We start from the raw sequence: 20892 nt of genomic DNA on the forward strand, positions 1-20892 counted from the left end.
TGCTCATTTCCTCCCCTGGGAAATCCCTGGGAAAGGACTCCTCTCTCAAATAATGAGCACTCTATCCCATTCACAGGGGAGTGGCCCACTGACCTCCTGGCCAAGAGATCTGGTGCAGATTAGGGTGTGTGTGTATGACTACTAAAGGAAAAGAATTAGATTTTGTTGCTGTACACCTGAAACTAACACAATATTGTAAATCAACTTTACTTCAATTAAAAAAAAAAGAAAATAAAAAATAATTAGATTTGGCTGAGCCTAAGCCATGGGCCACGTGCCTCCCTTACCCAGCCCAAGTGCAGTACGTGTTACCCAGTGCAGCAGATACTCTTCAGCCTGTTGTACAGAAGAAACCGTTCCAGAGAAACAAAGACCTTCCCAAGGTTTTGCCACTGCAAATGGCAGGACAGGAGTTTGACCTCAGTGCGCATGACTCCAGAGTCCTGTTCTCATCAAGATCTTCACAGCAGCAGTTCACTGTTCTCTCACCAGGTCTGGTTTCCCGCCAGGGGTCTGCCTCTTGGAAGAGACTGTCTGGTACCAGCCCTTGTCCAGACGCAGGTGCTGCTGGAGGATGGATTCCTCCAGGGCACCAAAATGTGTGCCCACATTTCTAGTCACACGGGTAGGTGGCGAGGAAAGTCACTTTCTCTGTCTTTTCTGGTCACAGCCAGGTTTCCCTGAGGCAAGAATTGTGGTTACGTGTGAGCCACCGCTGGGATTGAATTTCAGCCACTCAGTTGCATGGCTCTGCCTGGCTGGGCTCAAGCCCCACCGAGCCCATGTAGAGACAAGCCTAAGAGGGGGTTAGGCTGGATGCAGGCGCCGATGCTGAGACTGTCTCTCAGCTCGGGGATGCAAGGTCTGAGGATAGCAAAGGGAGGTCCTAGGTCTGCCCAGGCGTTGCCTAGATCTGTTCCCAGAGGCATTCTCAGATCCCTCACCCCCACTAAGGAACGTGGGACAGCATTCCCAAGGCCTAAAATAGTGCCTGATCCATAGCAGACATTCAGTTAGTATTTGTTTAATGAAATGAATAAACTGAGGTCTCTTTCTCCCCAGACTCCTCAGACATCTTGTTCTGTCCCCTTCAGTCTTGCATCCCTGCCTGGGGCATGTCTCTTACTGAGGGACGTTACCACCCACGTCCCCCAGGTCTTCTTGTCCCGTCTCTCCAATAGATGGGTCTGTGCGGAGGGGCCAGAATTCTACCTTTAGGTCCTCAAGGATTTGGGGAGGAGAGTTTTTGTTTGGGGGGGGAGGGTTGGTTTGTTTTTGTGTGTGTGTGTGTGAGCGTCTCGAGTCCTTCGGAACCAAGTTCACAGCACTGTGAGTGGAAGCCCAGGCAGTGGAAGCCTAGGCAGTGGTGAGTGGGGCAGTTGGGGCATCCACTAGAGGGCAGTCCAGAATTTCCATACAAGACGGACTTGGGTGAGTCTAGATGGATGGACATGGACCTGCCTTGAGGCTGCATTTGCATTGCAGGCACCCCACTTTACTTGGTATACTTCAGAGGTGCTGTTGGAGATTGTGTATATCAAAGCCCCTGACAAGCTATCCTTGATGCCATCACTGGTATCCAGGGGAGAGAATCCAGGAGTCTGGCTGTCCTGCCCACAGTCTGTGCCATGGCCTTTGCCTGGAATCCCAGGAGGGAGGAGGGAGAGGGAAAGAGAGCCTGGGAAAGAAGAGGCAAGCAGAGGCCCTGGAACTGTGGAGGGGGGTGTCATTGGTATTCTGGGCTCTGAGGAGTCCCCAGCGGCTGGGCAGCACTCAAGGCCCACCCCCTGGCACCAGGCTGTGCATTCATCAGTGACAGCTCTGGCCAGTGGGCCCTCTGGGCTCCCAGCAACGCCTGCATTTTGCACATTGGTTTGCATGACCAGTAATGACCGTTCACAGTGCCACATTCCCCCCTCCATGTCTAGAGAGTTCCTTGCTTTGCTTAACCCATGAATCTGCTGCCTAACCTCCATCCCTCCAGCTGCAAAGTCAGCTCCTCCTCTGTGCAGGGAGTGGGAGCATCACAGAAGACAAAACCCAATCAGAGCTTCCTCCAGGGAGGTGGCTAAGGTCATTTGCACCTCATCCTGCCTCCATAAAAGAGACTCCCTCCCCCATTTATACGTGCGTGTGATGTCTCTCCAGGAGCAAAGCCTCCCACCCATTCTCCCTTCATCCTTTTCCCTACTGTCTGAGTCCCTCCTCCTCTCCCCTTGACCAACGGGAAGTCCTTCCGACTGTCTAACTCCCATCCCTCCGGCTGCAACATCATCCTCTAGCTCGGCGAGCCCTCCCTCCCTCCCTACTCCAAGTCTTCAGCTTCTCATCCCCAGGACGCTGTCCTACTTCTCTCGTCCTTGCTCTCGCGGCTGCCGCCGCCGGGAACCGACGCAGAGAAGGCAGCGGGTCCCGTGATCTTCCCGAGCCCCCCGCGTTCCCAGCCCGAGGGCGGGGGCAGCCTCGAGGAAGGGCGGGGCGGGGGGGAAAGAAAGGGGGTTTTGTGCGGCGCCCGGCCGCCCGGCGCCCTCTTTAGAGCGTCCTGCGGGCCCAGCCTCTGCTCGCGCCCGCGCAGTCCCCGCCGCAGTCTCGGCTGCAGCTGCGGGACCGAGCCGTGGACGCGGAGGAGACCTCCGGAGGAGGCAGCAAACTTCGCGGTGCCGCACCCCCACCCCGGTCCTCCGCCTCCCGCCGGTAGGTGAGTGCGACCGCATCCCAGCCGCCCAGACCTGGGAGGGAGAGAGAAGGGAGCGACCCCCGGCTGCCCTGTGGTCCGCACCCCCGACCCCTCAGGACTTGCCTCTCGTGGCTCCGGCGCACGCAACCCGCCGACCCCTGACACCTCGGCGAGGTCCGCTGTCGGCCAGCCCAGAGCGCCTACGGCCCCTGCTGCCGTCCTGCCATCTCCAGCTCTGCCTCCCAGCTCTGCCGCTGGCACCCCCATTGCTGTTTGCAGCCTGACCCGCAGCCCCCTTGAGTCCGCGGGCTAATGGGAACGCCCCTCTGGGTCCTTGCGTCTTCCCTGCTGCGGGCTCCAGACCCAGCACCACCACCCGAGATTTCCAACCTTGTCCTGGGCAGGGCGGCGGCGGTTCGAGTCAGCCCCCGACTCTGTACCCACCGTGCAGGCAGCACCGCGGGAGGAGCCGGGGCCGGCCACCCTAGGGGTACCTTCCCGGAGCCCGCAGGACAGCGAACAGGAGCCGCTGTTGTGGGTGGTCCCGGCGCCGACTGGAGCTGGAATCCCAACTCTGCCACTTACTTGCTGTGTGACCTTGGGCAAGTTAGTTCACCTCCCTGAACCTCGGATTCCTCATCGATGTAATGCCTAATCAGTATTTTTCTCAAACTTGAGGTTGTACATGGGAAGCATTTAGTAAGAGGCCTGGCTCAGGTAGATGGTCAGGAACTGTCAGCTGGAATTCCAGTTACCACTCCTGCTTTCCTTCCTAGCCCTGCTGTTGGGCCGGGAACCCCCCTCCCCCCGGGGAACTTCCATATCCCCTTCCTATCAGAATAGCTCTGCCCACTTGGTTCTAACAGGACCAAGATTTGCCATCAGTTTTGTTAGCACCATTCATATCTGCATTACTTCTATTCCAGAGAATACCAGTGAGATCAAGGGACAATGACCTAACCCATAGATCCACTCCCAGTATTACCAGTGCCTGTGTTGTCATGGCTAACTTTGCTGTTGATAACAGCATCATCCACATGTCAGATTTTATACTAGGAGGAGTTACAATAGCTCAGCTGGCGATGTTGCTAATCATATTGTTAGTTGTGCTTCCAATAAATAGGACTATTTATATGGTTACCGCAATTACTCCTGCAGCCCCTGCTAAGGCCTCACTGATATTGTGTAGGTTCCTGTTGCCCCTCACACAGCCACCAAGGGGATAGCTGAAAGCTTCCCTCCTGCTGTGACTGAAGCTCTGGCCTCTTGTGCATCCCTGCTCACCCTGCTGAGTGCTGGAGCTCAGTTCCCATGGGGCCGACCTTGAACTGCCAGCTGGTGGGCATTCAGCATAGAGATGGTGGGCACTGGGCATGTGTGCATAAGTGCACGCACATGCATGCGTGCGTGCACACACACACACACACACACACAGCTTGGTCTTGATTCTCTGTGCACTGGGTTTTTGAAGCCTGTGAGGGGATAGACATCCATGGTCAGACAGGAATGATAATGTAACAAGAGGGAAGTTTCCTGAACAGCTGGGGAAACTCAAGACAAGGGGAGAAATCCAGAGGCTGTAGCAGAGGGATGGTGTGGCATCAGGGAAAGGGACAGGAAGACTGCTGAGCTCTTGAGGATAGAGATGAAGTGGTGTGTCCTGCTCTGGAGGATGAGAAGATGGAGTGGAGGTGGGTGGGTGTGTGCTATGGAGACCAAGGCTTGGATCCTTGAGTCTGAGTCTGGTACCAGAGGAGGGGATGCCTGAGTTTTCTCAGGACTCCTAGCTATACCAGGAAGGGGCTGAGGCCCAAGCTTGGTGTGATTGGTGTGGGGTTGGGAGGTGTGCAGAACTCTCTGACTGTGAGAACCACACAATCAGGCCCACTCTCTTGGCCCCTCCGGTCAGTGACTCCAAATCTAGGAGGTGAGGGTGGGATACCCTCTATGATTCAGGGCATCCAGGTCCTCATCAGACTCAGACTTTCTCCTTTCATTCCCCCACTTACATAACAGAGGTGAAAGGCGGGGTCTCCAGGGTGTTGGTCACAGAGTGGCTCCAACTATATGGGTTTCTGGGCCGCCCATCAGAGAGCTGTGAGTAGCTCCAGATCCAGCCCAGGGCGAGGGGAGGGAAGGCGCCAGAAAGGGGTCTGGCTTAGGACCTGGCACAGCTCAAATGCATGGCAAACAGTCTCCCAAGCACTCGGCAGGCACTGGCTGTTCATGCCAAATGGTCCCCCCTCCAACCCCAGAAAGCAGTCCTCTCAAGTGCCCCCATGCCCAGAGTTGGTCTCACACCCTCTGATTGGGCCCCATCAAGAACCCCCTCCCTCTCAAAGGTCGAAGAGAGGCCCTGGGCATCTGGCTTCTGCCATTCCTCCCCCACCTCTGACCTTGAGGGAATGATGCCCAGCCACAATGGGGGAAATGGATGTTACCGTGGTGGGGAGGCATCCTTAGGAGGATCTGGGATCCTTCAGAGGATCTGGGAGAAGAGGGAAATTTCCCATCAGCTCAGGCTCAGAAAAGGGCGGACATGTACAAAGGCAGAGCCTGAGTGGTCAGGGAAGATGGAAGTGGAACAATGGGCCTGAATTGGGAATGAGTAGACAGTAGGAATAAGCCTGATGTCTAGGAAGCCTTGCCTGCAGTCTAACCTTCATCTCTCTTGCTGTACCATTGGCCTATTCCATGGCAGCCTTGGCTCTCCATGCTCTTTTGAGTCTAAGCCAACCATTAAAGATGACGTTGGCTCTGCAGCCTTCCTTCCTGAGGGCATACTGGCCTGGTGCCTGACTTGGTTTCACTGGGGACTCAGGTTCAATCCCTCTCTGGGCCCATTTCTCAATGTCCCACCCCCATCCCTCCATTATGAGAGTGTAAGAGCTTTGAGATCTTCAGAAGAATAGTTCAAGCTCTCAGAGCTTCTGATAGCCAAGGGCAGGAGGGAAATGGTCCCTTTCATTTATTCTCACACACACCCCTTAGCCCACCCCCCAGCCTGGGGCTGGGGTGGGCGGAGGGAGAGGCTGGATGGAGGCCAGACTGGCAGAGACAGGGGCTTTGTCCCAGCTGGTTTCTGAGCCAGGAGATCCTGTGGGAAAGCCCGTGCCAGGCAGAAAGGAAAGGCTGGGAGGAAGGAGGGAGAAGGCAGCCAAGGATGAGGGGGTGGAGGATGCTGGGGGGTAAAGAGAAGAGTTTCCTTATAAGTAATGGTGCAGTGGGGGGAGTTCAATGAGGGGTTGGGCTGGAGAGATGTTGTTCATTGCCTGGGTTTAGTCTAGAAAGCCTTCCCAGAGGAGGCTAGGTGGGTATGGTACTCAGGGAGGAAGGGACAGGAAGGAAAGGTTGGGAGGAGGAAGGTTCAAAGAAGTCTGGTACTGGGAGGGGCAGAGGAGACTCAAGCATAATAGCACCCACAATTCATGCTATATGCTGTAAGCATTTATTGAGCTCTTACTGTGTGCAGGGTGCTATACATTTGTACAGTTTTTTTTGTTTGCTTGTTTTTTGTTTTTGTTTTGTTTTGTTTTAGGATAAAAAGCACTCTCAAAGCCCATAGCCTCATGACAACCTGTGAGGTGGTAGTAATGGTGCTCCTTTACAAGTAAGAAAACAAAGGCTTAAAGAGGGTAAGGAACTTGCCTTAAGTCACACAATGAGTTGACGAGGACCCAGGTCTCGGTTCTGAATAAGAATCCCTTGGTGGGGGGACTTCCCTGGTGGCGCAGTGGTTAAGAATCCTCCTGCCAGTGCAGGGGACACGGGTTCGAGCCCTGGTCCAGGAAGATCCCACATGCTGCAGAACTAAGCCTGTGTGCGCCACAACTACTGAGCCTGCGCTCTAGAGGCTGTGCTCCACAACAAGAGAAGCCACTGCAATGAGAAGCCCGCGCACCGCAACCAAGAGTAGCCCCCGCTCGCCACAACTAGAGAAAGTCCACACGCAGCAACGAAGACCCAACGCAGCCAAACATAAATAAATAAATAAGAATCCCTTGGGGGGGAGACAGAAACAGTGTTAATTAATAGTGAGGTGGGGGCAGTGGGCTTCTGGAGTCAGGATATGTGTGATCCATGTGGACGTGGTAGGGAGTCAGAAGTCCATCCTGAGGTCTAACCCATCTTTCCTCCTCCATTCCCTCCCTCATCCTGCAGCATGGCCCTACCATCTCTGCCCCTGCTGGCAACCCTGGCTCTGGCCTGTGTCCCTGCGGCCTTAGCTGATGCTCTGGAAGGAGACAGCTCAGGTAAGCAACCCCATTCAGGGTCACTGTCTCCTGCATCTCCCCTGTGGTAGGAAGGAGCCTCTTGTTCAGCCCTAACCAACCTCTGTCAGCCTTGAGGGACCCAGGGAGGAGACAGAATTGGGAGCACTGTGGGGGAGGATCAGGGCAGGGATACTTGAAAATAAGGGATGATTTGTGGGCCGCTGGTAGGGTGGCGGAATCTTGGGAGTAGGGCTGGGGAGGGACACTAGGTGCATGGCTGCCAGTCTCCAGGGTGGAGGATGGGAGACCCTTGGGGCACGATGAATGGGTCTGGGAGGCAGAACAGAGGTGGAATTGGGAGAAATCGTGAAAGTGACCGAAGGGAACAGACTGGGAAACTTTGAGGACAAGGCTGCAGGACCCAGGGGGTGAGGTTAGAAGACCCTGGGGTGGGGGCCAGGAATCCTGGGGTGGTAGTGGGAGACTCTGGAGTTGAATTTGACTGGGAGACTTTGTGGACCGGTCTGTAGACCGTGAGGGGTGGGCCTGGAGGACCTAGAGGTGGGTTTGCAGGACTCAGCGGGCCCGAGCCCAGGTTCCTGGGGGCGGGGTTACGAAAACCCCCGGGCGAGGCCCGGGAATCCTAAGGCGGGGCGTCGGGATCCTGGGGCGGGGCTTGGAAACCCTGGGGCGGGTCGTGGCAGATCCACAGCACGAAGTACAAGCCGGCCCCGCCCGCCCACAGAGGACCGGGCTTTCCGCGTGCGCATAGCGGGTGACGCGCCGCTGCAGGGCGTGCTGGGCGGCGCCCTCACCATCCCGTGCCACGTTCACTACCTGCGGCCGCCGCCAAGCCGCCGGGCCGCGCAGGGCTCCCCCCGGGTCAAGTGGACCTTCCTGTCCGGCGGCCGGGAGGCCGAGGTGCTAGTGGCGCGGGGGCTACGCGTCAAGGTGAGCGAGGCCTACCGGTTCCGCGTGGCACTGCCTGCCTACCCGGCGTCACTCACCGATGTCTCCCTGGTGCTGAGCGAGCTGCGGCCCAACGACTCGGGTATCTACCGCTGCGAGGTCCAGCACGGCATCGACGACAGCAGCGACGCCGTGGAGGTCAAGGTCAAAGGTGAGAGGGCAGAGATGGAGGTTCCCGGAGAGAGGGAGGGGAACCCACAGTCTGAAGCGGAAGCAAACACCTAGAAGGCACAGACTGAGTTGGAAAAGGAGTGCGTAGCTACAGGCCTCTGTTACCTCCTTTCTCTCTTCAGGTGGAGGAAGTTCTACCCACAGTCTAACTGAAGCCCCTCATGCTGTAGAGTGGGCGCAATTTGGAATTTACCCTTTGTATACAGGGGATTGACAAGGAGGGGAAGGGAAAGTCAGTGTGCTGGGTGATCCTGCCTCAGGATCCTCTCTGCCCCTCAGGGGTCGTCTTTCTCTACCGGGAGGGCTCTGCCCGCTATGCTTTCTCCTTCGCTGGGGCCCAGGAGGCCTGTGCCCGCATCGGAGCCCGAATCGCCACTCCGGAGCAGCTCTATGCCGCCTATCTTGGGGGCTATGAACAGTGTGATGCTGGCTGGTTGTCCGACCAGACCGTGAGGTGGGCTGGGGCTGGGGCCCAGGAGCTTCTAGCTGTTTCTGAGGAGGGCTGTGGCCTCTGGTTCTGCCAGGGGCTGCCCACTGCTGCCTCAGGCTGGCCATATAGGGCTCCCTGCCTCTGGCAGATGAAGCTGGTCTTTGGAGGGTGGGTTAGGACCCCGCCCTGGTGGGAGGTGTGCATTTCTGCAGAGCTAGGAGGACAACTGGCTGCACTGAAAAGCAGTGTGATTCAGGAGGGTCACCATGGGATGGCTCCCTGATGAAGGCATTTGTACCCCTTCCCGAGGTATCCCATCCAGACTCCACGAGAGGCCTGTTATGGAGACATGGATGGCTTCCCTGGGGTCCGGAACTATGGAGTGGTGGACCCGGATGACCTCTATGATGTCTACTGTTATGCTGAAGAACTAAATGGTGATTGGGGGTAGGGAGTTCCCAAGGGAAGAGCCCCCTCTCCAGTGCTGCCCATAGGTCCTCCTGGGCCTCTGCTGGATCTTATCATCCTTTATCATCCTATATTTAAGTGGGCAGCCAGCAGTAAGGAAACAGTCAGTGTCCCTCCCTCCAAACACTGTCATATAGACAAGTTCATGGCCAAAGCCTCAGACAGGTGGTAGGAGACTGAGTTTGACTCTGCTGTTACCTGCTGTGCATCTCTCTACGTTTTAGTATCTCTGAGCCTCAGTTTCCTTCTTGGCAGAATTAGGAAGTTGGGCCAGGTTCCCTCGAGCAATATTATCCATCCTAAGGTTCTATCAAGACTTCGATCCTATAAAGTAGTGTGATGGACTGCATGTCGCAGATGAGGAGACTGAGGCCCAGAGAAGCTTGCCCAGAGTCTCTGTGGGAGCCCAGGGTGGAAGGAGCTCCCTTCCTGGTAACCCAGCCTCTTCTTCCTCCCCAGGAGAGCTCTTCCTGGGGGCCCCTCCAGACAAGCTGACATTGGAGGAGGCACGGACGTACTGCCAGGAGCGGGGTGCTAAGATTGCAACCACGGGCCAGCTGTATGCAGCCTGGGATGGTGGCCTGGACCGCTGCAGCCCAGGCTGGCTGGCTGATGGCAGTGTGCGCTACCCCATCGTCACACCCAGCCAGCGCTGTGGTGGGGGCCTCCCTGGTGTCAAGACTCTCTTCCTCTTCCCCAACCAGACCGGCTTCCCCAACAAGCACAGCCGCTTCAATGTCTACTGCTTCCGAGGTGAGCCCACCTCCCTGCAGAGGCTGAGACCAACCTCAGGGAGACAGAGTCGAGGCCTACGCTCTTACCCCAGCCCCGACCAGTTTCTCTTGGGTCTTTGCCATTTGCCTCAAGGAGCTTTGGGTGGTGCTCAGCTTGTCACTTAGGGTTCTAATTCTGGTTGTGCCCTCTGACTTGGTTTGTGTGGCCTCAAGGAGGGCTCACCTCGCTGCATCTCCTCACCTGCCTCCACACCAGTAGTCCCTGCCTTGTCTCTTTCTGTTGCAAAGCTGCCTCTCCCTTATTGGGCTGCCAAATATGTCTCCATCTCTGGTCAGCTCATGAGCAGACCAGAGATGACTGACATTCTCTGAATCCAATGAATGATCTGCTCCAGTTAACCAAATACGCTTCAGAGGGGTTTCCAGAACCTTCAGCTTGAAGGTAACAGATTTTTACCACCAAATATTGAGGGACAGACATAATTCCTCCCACAGGGAGCAGGTCCTTAAAGACAGCTGGGTGTAGAGATGGCTTCCTGCCCACATCTTACATTGGGAGCTGGAGGGGAGGCAGTGCCTGCGACCCCCAGAGGCACAGGGCCCAGGCCAAGGATGACTGACAATCAGGGAGGCATTGCCATGGAGTATTGGAGTCCCTGCCCCAACTGTGAGCCTGCAGTACTGGTACAAGGGCTGGAGACAGAATTGGAAAGAGAAGACACAGGCTTCTAGGAGCCCTTAGTCTGAAGGAGGAAGACACAGTTTCTGCCACGGGAGCCCCCAGTCTGACCAAAGACGAAATGCTTCACCCCCAGCACAAGGAAAGACTGAGAGAAAAGCATTACTTCGCCTGGGACAGATCTCCAGATGGCTTTGGCCTGAGGCTGGGAGGGATGGGGAAGGGAAGTCCACAGGAAGACAGGTCCATCTGGAAAGACTTACTTGAACACAGATAATGGTGATGATGATAATAATTATAATAATAGTAGCTAACACTTCTAGCACTGATTATAATTATGTCCCAAGCACTGTTCTGGAAAGAAATTGAAGGAGGAACTGAATCAGGAGAAGAGGGGAAGGAAGAGGATGACTATGGTTTGGAGCAGGTGGAGGGCAGAGGCAGGCAAGGGCACAGGTTTGCTTGTCTGGTATGAGCAAGGCTCACTGAAGCAGGTGACGAAGGCAGGATGTGCTGTCCTGTCTTGTCTGGCTGAACACAGATGGCCCTCAGAGCTTTTCTTAGCCCAATTCCACCTTTGCTTCACTGTTTTTCTGCTCTTGGTTCCCTTCCCCCGGGACAAGGTAATTCATTCTAAAACTCTGGTTATTTGAAGAGAGCAGATCCTGGAAGAATGGGGTGGCCACTTGCCCTTTTGCCCCAACACCGAGATCATCAGGTGGTGATGGTTGAATGTCCTTCCTGTACTCTACCCTTCAGCTCTCCTGTGGTGATGGCAGCCTGTCCCCTTCCATTTCTAGAGACTTAGGATGACTGGGATCCCTCACACCTTACCCTAAACCCAGGGTCCCAAGGTGCTGAGGCCATTCTGTCCATTCTTCTGCCTCCATCTCCTTACTCAAGGGATGACCTCTCTCCTGAGCCTTCCTTTACCATTCTGTCTAAAGTGGTACTTCCCATCTCCTTACTAAACTTAATTGTTCTTTATATGGTAACATTATATGTTTATTTGTTTGTCTGTATCTAGAATATGAATTCCCTTGAGGGCAGGAAGCTTGCTGTTTTGCTCTGCACTGTATCCTCAGTGCCCAGGAGAATGCTCGGCATGACACATAGCGGGCACTTGATTAATGCTTGAGGAATGAGTGATGAAGCCCTGAGGTGCTCCCTGGGCCCCATGGGTGCTCCATAGGGAAGATGAGAGAGAATTAAGAGAATTCCGTGGTCTCTGAGTCTAACCCAGAACCCTCACATGCAGGCCTGTGAGGGCAGAGCCACCGCTTTAACCTCCCCTTGGCACTTTCCTCCTGCCACAGACTCTGCCCAGCCCTCTGCCATCCCTGAGGCCTCCAACCCAGCCTCTGACCTGGCCTCTGATGCACTGGAAGCCATTGTCACAGTGACAGAGGCCCTGGAGGAACTGCAGCTGCCTCAGGAAGCTGTGGAGAGCGAGTCCCGGGGAGCCATCTACTCCATTCCCATTATGGAGGATGGAGCAGGTGGAAGCTCCACTCCAGAAGACCCAGCAGAGGCCCCTAGGACCCTCCTAGGTAACTCAAATCTCTTATCCTGGGGATGTCCGCACCTGGGAGAAGTTGGGGCAGAAGGGGCAAGCCCAGGTTGAGGCCGGGGTTGTCGCTGCCATGATTCTGCCCTGTCCTCTCTCAGCAGCACAGTTGTGCAAGGCGCCTCTCCTGTTCCTCTCCCAACCTTTGCCTTTCCAGCAAATCCCACTCCCAAATAGCTGGGTCTGGAGATGCTTGGACTAAGGAGCTGCCCTCTGGGAAGGAGGGATCTCCTTTCTTTGGTCTCTCCTCCCCCTCACCTACCCAAAATAAACAGAGAATTTTAACAGACTGGGAGAGGGAGATGCAACCACCAGGTTTTCCTGGGCTAATGACAGCTCATAGAGCCTCCTCAAGTGTTGCCTCACTGTTGCAGCTCCAGTTGAAACTCTTCTGGTGTGGAGCAAAGGCGATTCCTCCCCAGGGCAGGCTCTTCCCTCCCCCCGAGGGCTCACCCCCCCCAGCCCCGCCTTTCTCCCCTTCCCCTTCCTTCTTCCTGTCCTCTGGTGGGTGCTGTCCCAGGTGCTGAATCATCTGTGCTTAGCCTAGAATTTGAAACCCAATCCATTGTACCTCCCCTGGGGTCCTCAGAAGAGGAAGGCAAGGTGTTGGAGGAAGAAGAGAAATACCATGATGAAGAAGAGAAAGAAGAGGAAGACGAAGAGGAGGAGGTGGAGGACGAGGCCCTGTGGGCCTGGCCCAGTGAGCTCAGCAGCTTGGACCCAGAGGCCCCTCTCTCCACTGAGCTGGCTCCAGAGGAGTCACTCTCCCAGGCATCCCCACCAGTGAGGGCAGTCCTGCAGCCTGATGCATCACCACCTCCCTACGGAGAGCCAGAGGCTCCCAGGCCTCCAACGGTCCTTGGACCACCCACTGAGACCCTGCCCACTCCCAGGGAGGGGAACCTGGCATCCCCATCACCTTCCACTCCGGTTGGGGCAAGAGAGAGAGGGGAGGAGACTAGGGGTCCTGAGCTGTCTGGGGTCCCTCAAGGAGAGAGTGAGGAGACAGGGAGCTCCGAGGATGCCCCTTCCCTGCTTCCAGCCACACGGGTCCCTGAGGGTACCAGGGATCTGGAGACCCCTTCTGAAGAGAATTCTGGAAGAACTGTCCCAGCAGGGACTTCAGTGCATGCCCAGCCGGTGCTGCCCACTGACAGTGCCAGCCATGGTGGAGTGGCCGTGGCCCCCTCATCAGGTAACTTTGCCCAAGGCTCAACCTCCCTCTTTATCCTCCTCCTCTTTCTCCCCCTGCAGCTGTGGATCACCTGACCTATAGTCCTTTAACCCACCATTGCCCCAGACTCTCTTGTCCTTTGCCTTCATTCTCCTACCCACCTCTACCTGTGGGCTTCCAATCTTGGATACCCCACCTTGTGACTTCCATTCCAGCTCTCTGAGTCCTCACCCTGTAACCCCCAACTCCATGACTCCCACCCTGTGACCCTATCCCTGTTTCTGAAATCCACACTGTGACCCCCAGCCCTACCACCAAACACCTGGAACTTTTTCCTACCCTCGGCTCTCTACCTGTGACGCACATCTCACTGGCCCCACAGAGGACCCTCATGCCTTGTTCAGTGGGTGCCCTCATTGCCTTTTGCACTCTTCAAGGCCCAGGCCCATCCTCCACTGCTCCCTCCCCCTCCTGTGTGCCACCTCCCTTCAGCTGCCTCCCACTGGTATCAGGGAAGCCTGGGATCCCATGCCCACCCCTCAACCTTTGGGGTCTAGGAGAGCCCTATCCCCACAGAGCCTTAAGCAACTACTTCTGTGAAGTACTTTTTTCGACTGTTTCATGGAAACAAGCCTTGGAAATAAATCTCTATTAAACCGCTTTATAACCAAAACTCTGGCACCCTCTGTCTCCACCCCCAGCTGTTTGCCCCTTTCATTCCATGGAGTTGTGTCCTGGGTAGCTCTTTGATGGTTCTTTTGGTGCCATCTCTCTCTCTGTGTCTCTCTGTCTCTCTCTTTCTCCCCCTGGGTCTTTGTGTGTCTTTGTGCCTCTTCCTTTTCCATCTTCAGCCTGCACCCTTTCCTGTCCTAGCAGTCTAACAGCCCCTGCTGTTCCCTTGTCCTCTCCTCAGGCCTGTCTCCGCCCTCCTGGCTGCTGAGATCCCAAATCTGACTGTACACTTTACCCCAGAGAAGTCTTTGTCTGTCAGTCTGCGGGAGTGCTGGGAGTTGAAGTCCCTCACTCCTGATGGAGAGAAACCTCTGCAGCCCAGAGTGTGTGTGCGTGTGTGTGTGTGTGTGTGTGTGTGTACACGTGTCCCTTTGTATTCATTTCTGATCCATCTTGATGGCTCCCATCTAGAGCCATACATACAGAGGACTGACAGAGAAAGTCCCTCTTAGCATGGAGGCCATTCCCTGGCGTCCAGGTGCCCCAAGGCCCTGTTCCCCTCCCCCACATATCAGCAGGGGAATGGTATCTCGCTTTCATCCCACTGCCCATGGCCTCCCCCTCCTCCACTAACTCCTGCGCTAATGACCACCCTCACCCACTATTTCACCCTTCCTGAACCCAAAGGATCTCAAAGTTCCTATTGCTGGAGAAGAAACAAATCAGGAGGGGAGGATGGAGAGTGTGGAGGGAGGGGGAATGGGGAGTTAGGTTCTGGGGTCTGAGAGAAAGAAGCCCTATCTATTTAGTGAAGGTTGAGCTTCCAAATGGAGATCTCTGGAGAAGGCTGGGACCCTCCTAGTCCCAGGACCATTCTCCTAGATGGCCCAGGGTGGGCTAGGGGGCTCTGCATCACACCTAAGCTCACTCATTTCAACTACTGGCTCCCTGCCCAGCTGGCCTTGGAGTTCAGCGCTGCGGGGTGAGGAGGGGCTTTGGTGGGAGAGGAGCACCATTGGAAGTATCTGCGGTGTCTTAGTTACCCCACCGGGGGATGAGTGAGAGGTCCTCCAGCCTGCTATTGCAGCAGTAAGGAAGGAAGAACCTTATGATTGTGTATAGTAGTTGATCCAAAAGGGGGCAGGTGGAAGACCAGAAAGTCTCAAGAGGAGTTCCTTCACCGCCAACACCCGCCCCCCACCATCCTGGTTCAGGTTCTGCCACCCACAGCCAGGGGGAGGGACCTATGGCTTGGGTACGGCCCCAGGGACCAAGTTTGAGAGTCTTTGGCCCCCAGGGTTAGGGGGTTGGGCAGAGAGGAGCAGAGAGGATCACGGGAGGAGCAGGAAAGTGTGAGGAAAGGAAGGGGGTTCAGGACTCCTACGCTCTGAAGGATCTGGTCCTTAAAGGGTTAAATAAAACACTGCCCCTCCTTGCTTTGCCCTAGGAGGTAGCAGTACCAGCTTGAAAGAAACTATTGGCAGAAGGGGTGATGACAGGGGGAGTGGTGTTGGAACAGCTGATTCATTTTACCCAAAACAGCTAGGTCATCCCAGCAAAATTCTTTGAATCACCTCCAGCTTCTCCTCCCCCCACCTCTGCTCTGATCCCCACCAGGCAGTGGGATCTTGGGCCAGAGTAAAGCACTGTGGGCATGGGCCTTGGCTGCTAGGAGTGGATGGCTTGGTCTGAGGGGTCCTGCCCAGGGCTGGGCTGAGAACCCTGACCTGCGCTGTCAGTCTGTGGGGCCATCATCTCCGGGTCATCCGGATCAGAAAGGAGTAGAATCTGACAGCCCCTTCAGCACCTAGGCCCAGTCTAAGGGCAGCCACCCAAGATCGTGAGAGAGAGTCCAGAAGAGAAGGCAGATGGCCTAGCCAGACGGAGCTGGATCTAGACAACAGATTGCAGGACTTCAGAGTAGTGTGTTAGTCCAAGAAGACTGCCTGGAGGAGAGGGGGCCAGAAGGAAGGAACAAAATGGACTGAAGGGGTTTCTAGGCTGGGGAACCTGCAGGATGCCCCAAGTGGAGGGCGAAAGGGGAGCCTGGTAAGGTGGGGGAGAGCCCTGGGAGAAAAGAAGGGGAGGCAAAGAGGTTGGATGATGTTGAGAGAGGGTGTCGAGCCAGTGCTACAGGACAGTGGGAGCTGCTGCAGCTCCATTCCTGGGATGGGTTGGGGGGGGGCGGCGAGGGAGTAGGGCATAGAGTGAGGGAAGTGCATTGGATCTTCACCAACAGCTTCTGGGCCTGGCTCTGCCCAGTGGACAGCAGGAGGAATGGTTAGCTCCCTCCTAGACCACCCCAGTATCAGGTCCCAGAAGCAGTAAATGGCAGACCACACCTCACTGTTGCTATGGTGACTCTCCTCTCCTTCAGTTCCACCCAGCCCACCTAGACTACACAGAACTGTGCTAGGACCTGGCACAATGACAAGGGGTGGGGGACTAAACTCTAGGCCTAGAGAGGTAAAGTGACTGGCTCAATGTTACCCGTCAGATCCAGGAGCTAGGTAAGAGTCCAAGACGCATGACTGACAGCCCAGTATCCTTCCCTTTAGGCCCTGAAGGCCTTCCTGGACACTCCTCTCGGCCCCTGTTAGACGTGGTCCACACTGGTGGGCATGACAATGACCAGCACTGGGCTGAGCCAGTGCTGAAGTGGGGGGCAGTGAGGAGGGAAAAACCCAGAACTCAGGTCTGGGCTGTGACCAGAGGCAGGCTCCAGGGAGAACATTTAGGGTGCTGTGATAGCCCCCAGGACAAGGGGGTCGGGGCTGGGACCCCTGAACCCTGTGCTGCAGAGCTGTGCTCCCCTGGCCCCCCACCTCACTCCTCTCTCCCTCTCAGGTTACTGTGTCCCCAGCCCCTGCCATAATGGTGGGACGTGCTTGGAGGAGGAGGAGGGGGTCCGCTGCCTATGTTTGCCTGGCTATGGGGGGGACCTGTGCGATGTTGGTGAGTGTGCTGAGGGGCTGCGGTGGGGGGAGAGCTGAAGCCTAGACCCTGCCACAACGTGCTAGTTCCAGGGGGGTGGGACGGGACACTGGTTTTGGCCTTGCCATTAATGAATCTCCATTTGTTGTTGTTGTTGAATGCACCGGCGCAGGTTGCAGGATCTTAGTTCCCTGACCAGGGATTGAACCTGGGCCTCCTGCAGTGGAAGCGTGGGAGAAGAATCCCCATTTTATTTTATTTTTATTTTTTTAAAATTATTTATTTATTTATGGCTGTGTTGGGTCTTCGTTTCTGTGCGAGGGCTTTCTCTAGTTGTGGCAAGCGGGGGCCACTCTTCATCGCGGTGCGCGGGCCTCTCATTATCGCGGCCTCTCTTGTTGCGGAGCACAGGCTCCAGATGCACAGGCTCAGTAGTTGTGGCTCACGGGCCCAGTTGCTCCGCGGTATGTGGGATCTTCCCAGACCAGGGCTCGAACCCGTGTCCCCTGCATTGGCAGGCAGATTCTCAACCACTGTGCCACCAGGGAAGCCCAAGAATCCCCATTTTAGACAAATCACATAACTTCTCTGAGCCCTCCCCTCAATTTACTCATCTGTTAAGTGGAATCAAAAATGACTCTCTCAGGGAGTCTATGCTCCTGGAATTTGGCAGGCAGTCAGTACTTGTCAGTTTCCATTCTCCTGGGAAGAGAGGAGGGTTCAGCTCTTCTTTAGGATGGAGGATTGCAGAGACCCAGGTCGGAACTCCAGCCTCACCCTGGTCTCTGTCGCTCAAGAGAAGGAAGGCATCAAGGCCCCCCTCCAACCAGGGCCCCTCCAGCTCCTAGCCGCTCCATCTCTACTCTCTCTTTGGCACCGCCCTCCTACACTTAGTCCCGCCCCCTCAGTCTGAGGTGGTGGGAGGAGCCCAGTCCCTGTCTGGGGACCCAGCCTCTCAGAGTTTCGGGGTCCTCCCGCCTAAGCTGCCTGCCCTTCTGTGTCCTAGGCCTCCGCTTCTGCAGCCCCGGCTGGGACGCCTTCCAGGGCGCCTGCTACAAGCACTTTTCTACACGAAGGAGCTGGGAGGAGGCGGAAAACAAGTGCCGGATGTACGGCGCGCACCTGGCCAGCATCAGCACGCCGGAGGAACAGGACTTCATCAACAGTGGGCTGGGGACAGGGCGGGAGGCGACCCTCGTCACCTGTTCTCTCACTCACACATTCACTCACTCATCAATCAATCAATTAATGAGTGTGTTAATTAACTCCCTTATACATTAATTCAGGTACTCATTACTTGGTTTACCTCATTCATTCATTCATTCATTCACTTTTCCTTCCTCCTTCCCTCCTTCCCACTCCACACGTGGGTAGTGGGGCTTCAGGCAGGGGAGGGCTGAGATTCGCTCAGGAAATACACCTGCATCAGCCTGGCGGTTGCTTGGGGGCTTATCTTTAGTCGCTCCCCACCTCTCTGGCTCTCCTGCCTCCGTCTACTCTCCCCGACTCTGACCTTGCTGAAAGTTTTTACTTTTCCCAGAGTTTCCCTTTTCTAGCCCTGGTGATATTTTTCTTCTTCCCTCACCCACCACGCCCCTGCCTTCCATCCCGCCCTTGTGCAGAGGTTGGAGGGATAAGGATACCGGGAAGCGCGGATTTGGGGTTGCGGGAAGGACTTCCCCCCGCGAGCACCCACAGGCAGCCGGATGACAGGGAATGGCCGCCATCTGCTGGCAGCAAAGCTCACTGCACGCCTTCGTCTCCCCTGCGGTTCTTCCCCAGATCGATACCGGGAGTACCAGTGGATCGGGCTCAATGACAGGACCATCGAAGGCGATTTCCTGTGGTCAGATGGCATCCCCCTGGTGAGAGGTTCCGGCCATCCCTCACGCTGTCTAGGTCGCTTCTTCGAAGCATTTCTGCCCTCTACCCCCAATAACCCCCATCCCTCCCTCTCCTTTTACTGGCCCCTTACCTTTCCCTCTTCCTGGCCCTCCTTCATTCCTTGTGTCCCCTTCTCTTCTCTTCTGGTTCCCATTATCCTTCCCCCCAAAGCCCCTGACATCTTCTTTCTCCTTCTGGGTCCCCTACTCCCCATCCCTCTAGCCTTCCCTCTCCTGGTGCCCCTCCCCCACCTCCTTCTCCTCAGGTCCTCCAGGTCCATTCCTCCCAGTGCTCCTGGGGCTGGAGCTCCTCACCACCTCCTCCATCCTCCCCCCACCCTCCCAGCTCTATGAGAACTGGAACCCTGGGCAGCCAGACAGCTACTTCCTGTCCGGAGAGAACTGCGTGGTTATGGTGTGGCACGATCAGGGACAATGGAGTGATGTGCCCTGCAACTACCACCTGTCCTACACCTGCAAGATGGGGCTGGGTGAGGGCAGGCGAGGGGGAGGAGGGGTGGGGGCTAGAGAATCCTGGAACTGATGTGTATGCAGAAGGAGGGTGCAAAGCTACACAGAGAAATCAGAAATGTGTCCCAGGCCGTGGGCATGGGCGGGATAACAAATTAGACGGGTCCATTTGGAACCCCTACTCTTTATTATTTATTTATTTATTTATTTGGTCGCGCCGGGTCTTAGTTGCGGCCGGTGGGCTCCTTAGTTGTGGCATGCGATCTCTTAGTTGCAGCATGCATGAGGGATCTAGTTCCCTGACCAGGGATCGAACCTGGGCCCCCTGCATTGGGAGCTCAGAGTCCCAACCACTGTGCCACCAAGGAAGTCCCTGGAACCCCTACTCTTTTTGTGTGTCAGGTTATGGCCTACTCCTCTCCTCCTTCATCCCAATTCTGGGCACTGTTACCCCCAGAGCCCGGCTCCCAGTTCCTGACTGTGTCCCCCCTGCAGTGTCCTGTGGCCCCCCACCAGAGCTGCCCCTGGCTCGAGTATTTGGCCGTCCACGGCTGCGTTATGAAGTAGACACAGTGCTTCGTTACCGGTGCCGGGAGGGGCTGGCCCAGCGCAACCTACCACTGATCCGCTGCCAGGAGAATGGTCGCTGGGAGCCCCCCCAGATCTCCTGTGTGCCCCGCAGGCCTGTGAGTGCCAGGAGGAGGCAGGTGGGGGGCACTAGGCAACACAACCCTGGGATCCAGTCCTAGCTCTGTCCATCACTGGCTGTGTAATCTTGGAGTTATCACTACCCCTCTCTGGGGCAAAGAGGAGGTGGGCTGAATGCTCCGGGGTCCCCTTCAGTGCTGCTGTCTGAGAATATGCAGCCACACTCTGGGCTCTTAAGGGCTGAGCCAGGGAAAGTGTTTTGATGAGGTCAGAGGTCAAGGAGCAAGAACACCAGAGGGCAGGCTCTGAGAAGAGCCCAAGGGTGGAGGGTGAGTGTGTGTGTCTTTCCCAGGCTCGAGCTCTGCGCCCAATAAAAGCCCCAGAAGGACGTCAGAGGAGGCTCCTGGGGAGCTGGAAGGCACGGTTGACCCCCCCTCCCAATCCAGCTCCAGGTCCCTAAGGGTCAAGGCCGCCAACACTGCCCTCTGCCCCCAACCCTCCCTCGAACCCATGCTTTTCCCATCACAGGGAGTGACAACGAGAGGGGTGGAGCTGAAGTCCAGGTGATAGTGCCTGAGGGGCTTCTGTGAAATACCTGGGTAGCTCCAGCCCTGCCTTAGGCTCTCTCACCCCTATCCTGGGCATCAGGTTTTTCCCTCAGGGCCTTGAGTAGGTCCCTAAGTGCCTCAACTGCCCTCTCCTTGCCAGCCATCCTGTCCTCTCCATTCCCCTGGGGGGCACTGTGCCCACTCATTCTCGGTTTTCCAAGAGAATGGGTTCGCAGGATGGAGTACCTGTAAAACCAGCAGGAAATAAAGCTGCATTTGAGCCCAAACAAGTTTGATGCCTCTGTGTGTGTGAGAGAGAAAAGTGGAGTTGGGCCGGGCCTCACAGGATAAATAGACCTTCTGTGTTTATTAGCTTCTGAAGGTCAGAGAAGTCCTCAAGATGTCAGTGCCTGATATAAGAGTGTCTGGCACAGAATAGCTGCCCAGTAAGTATTTATGGAATGAATAAGCCCACGGGGGTTGGGGAACAGCGTAAGGATATTTGGAAGAAGCTGGAGTGCCCAGAGTGTCCAGTCAAGCAGACCTGGAGAAGTTCAGTCTGGGGAGGAAGAGGGGCTGAGGGCCCAGAGAGGAAGGCAGAGAGGTGGGTGCTTTGGTGTCCCCATTCCGAGGTTCCAGAGGGGGATTCTCCC

General features: G+C 56.0%; 1 protein-coding gene across 1 annotated transcript; it reads left to right on the plus strand.

Moving 5' to 3' along the window:
• The first annotated feature begins 265 nt into the window (after window positions 1-265).
• BCAN (brevican) lies at window positions 266-20246 on the plus strand. Its single transcript, XM_068537589.1, has 18 exons — window positions 266-301; window positions 2283-2414; window positions 2537-2657; window positions 2699-2851; window positions 3082-3211; window positions 6839-6930; window positions 7637-8011; window positions 8311-8485; window positions 8771-8898; window positions 9389-9682; window positions 11659-11892; window positions 12457-13104; window positions 16603-16710; window positions 17696-17854; window positions 18472-18554; window positions 18919-19063; window positions 19539-19729; window positions 20044-20246. Exons 1-18 carry the CDS (start codon window positions 266-268, stop codon window positions 20149-20151), a joined length of 3312 nt encoding a protein of 1103 aa, XP_068393690.1. The 3' UTR covers window positions 20152-20246.
• Window positions 20247-20892: the final 646 nt, after the last annotated feature.

Source organism: Eschrichtius robustus, chromosome 3, assembly GCF_028021215.1.
Source record: "Eschrichtius robustus isolate mEscRob2 chromosome 3, mEscRob2.pri, whole genome shotgun sequence".
NCBI lineage: Eukaryota > Metazoa > Chordata > Mammalia > Artiodactyla > Eschrichtiidae > Eschrichtius > Eschrichtius robustus.

Coding starts and splice junctions, on each gene's coding strand:
- BCAN (XM_068537589.1), top strand. CDS start 266: ATGGGCCACGTGCCTCCCTTACCCAGCCCAAGTGCA. Junction 302..2,282: donor CCTTACCCAGCCCAAGTGCA/GTACGTGTTACC, acceptor ATCATCCTCTAG/CTCGGCGAGCCCTCCCTCCC. Junction 19,730..20,043: donor CCTGTGTGCCCCGCAGGCCT/GTGAGTGCCAGG, acceptor TGTCTTTCCCAG/GCTCGAGCTCTGCGCCCAAT.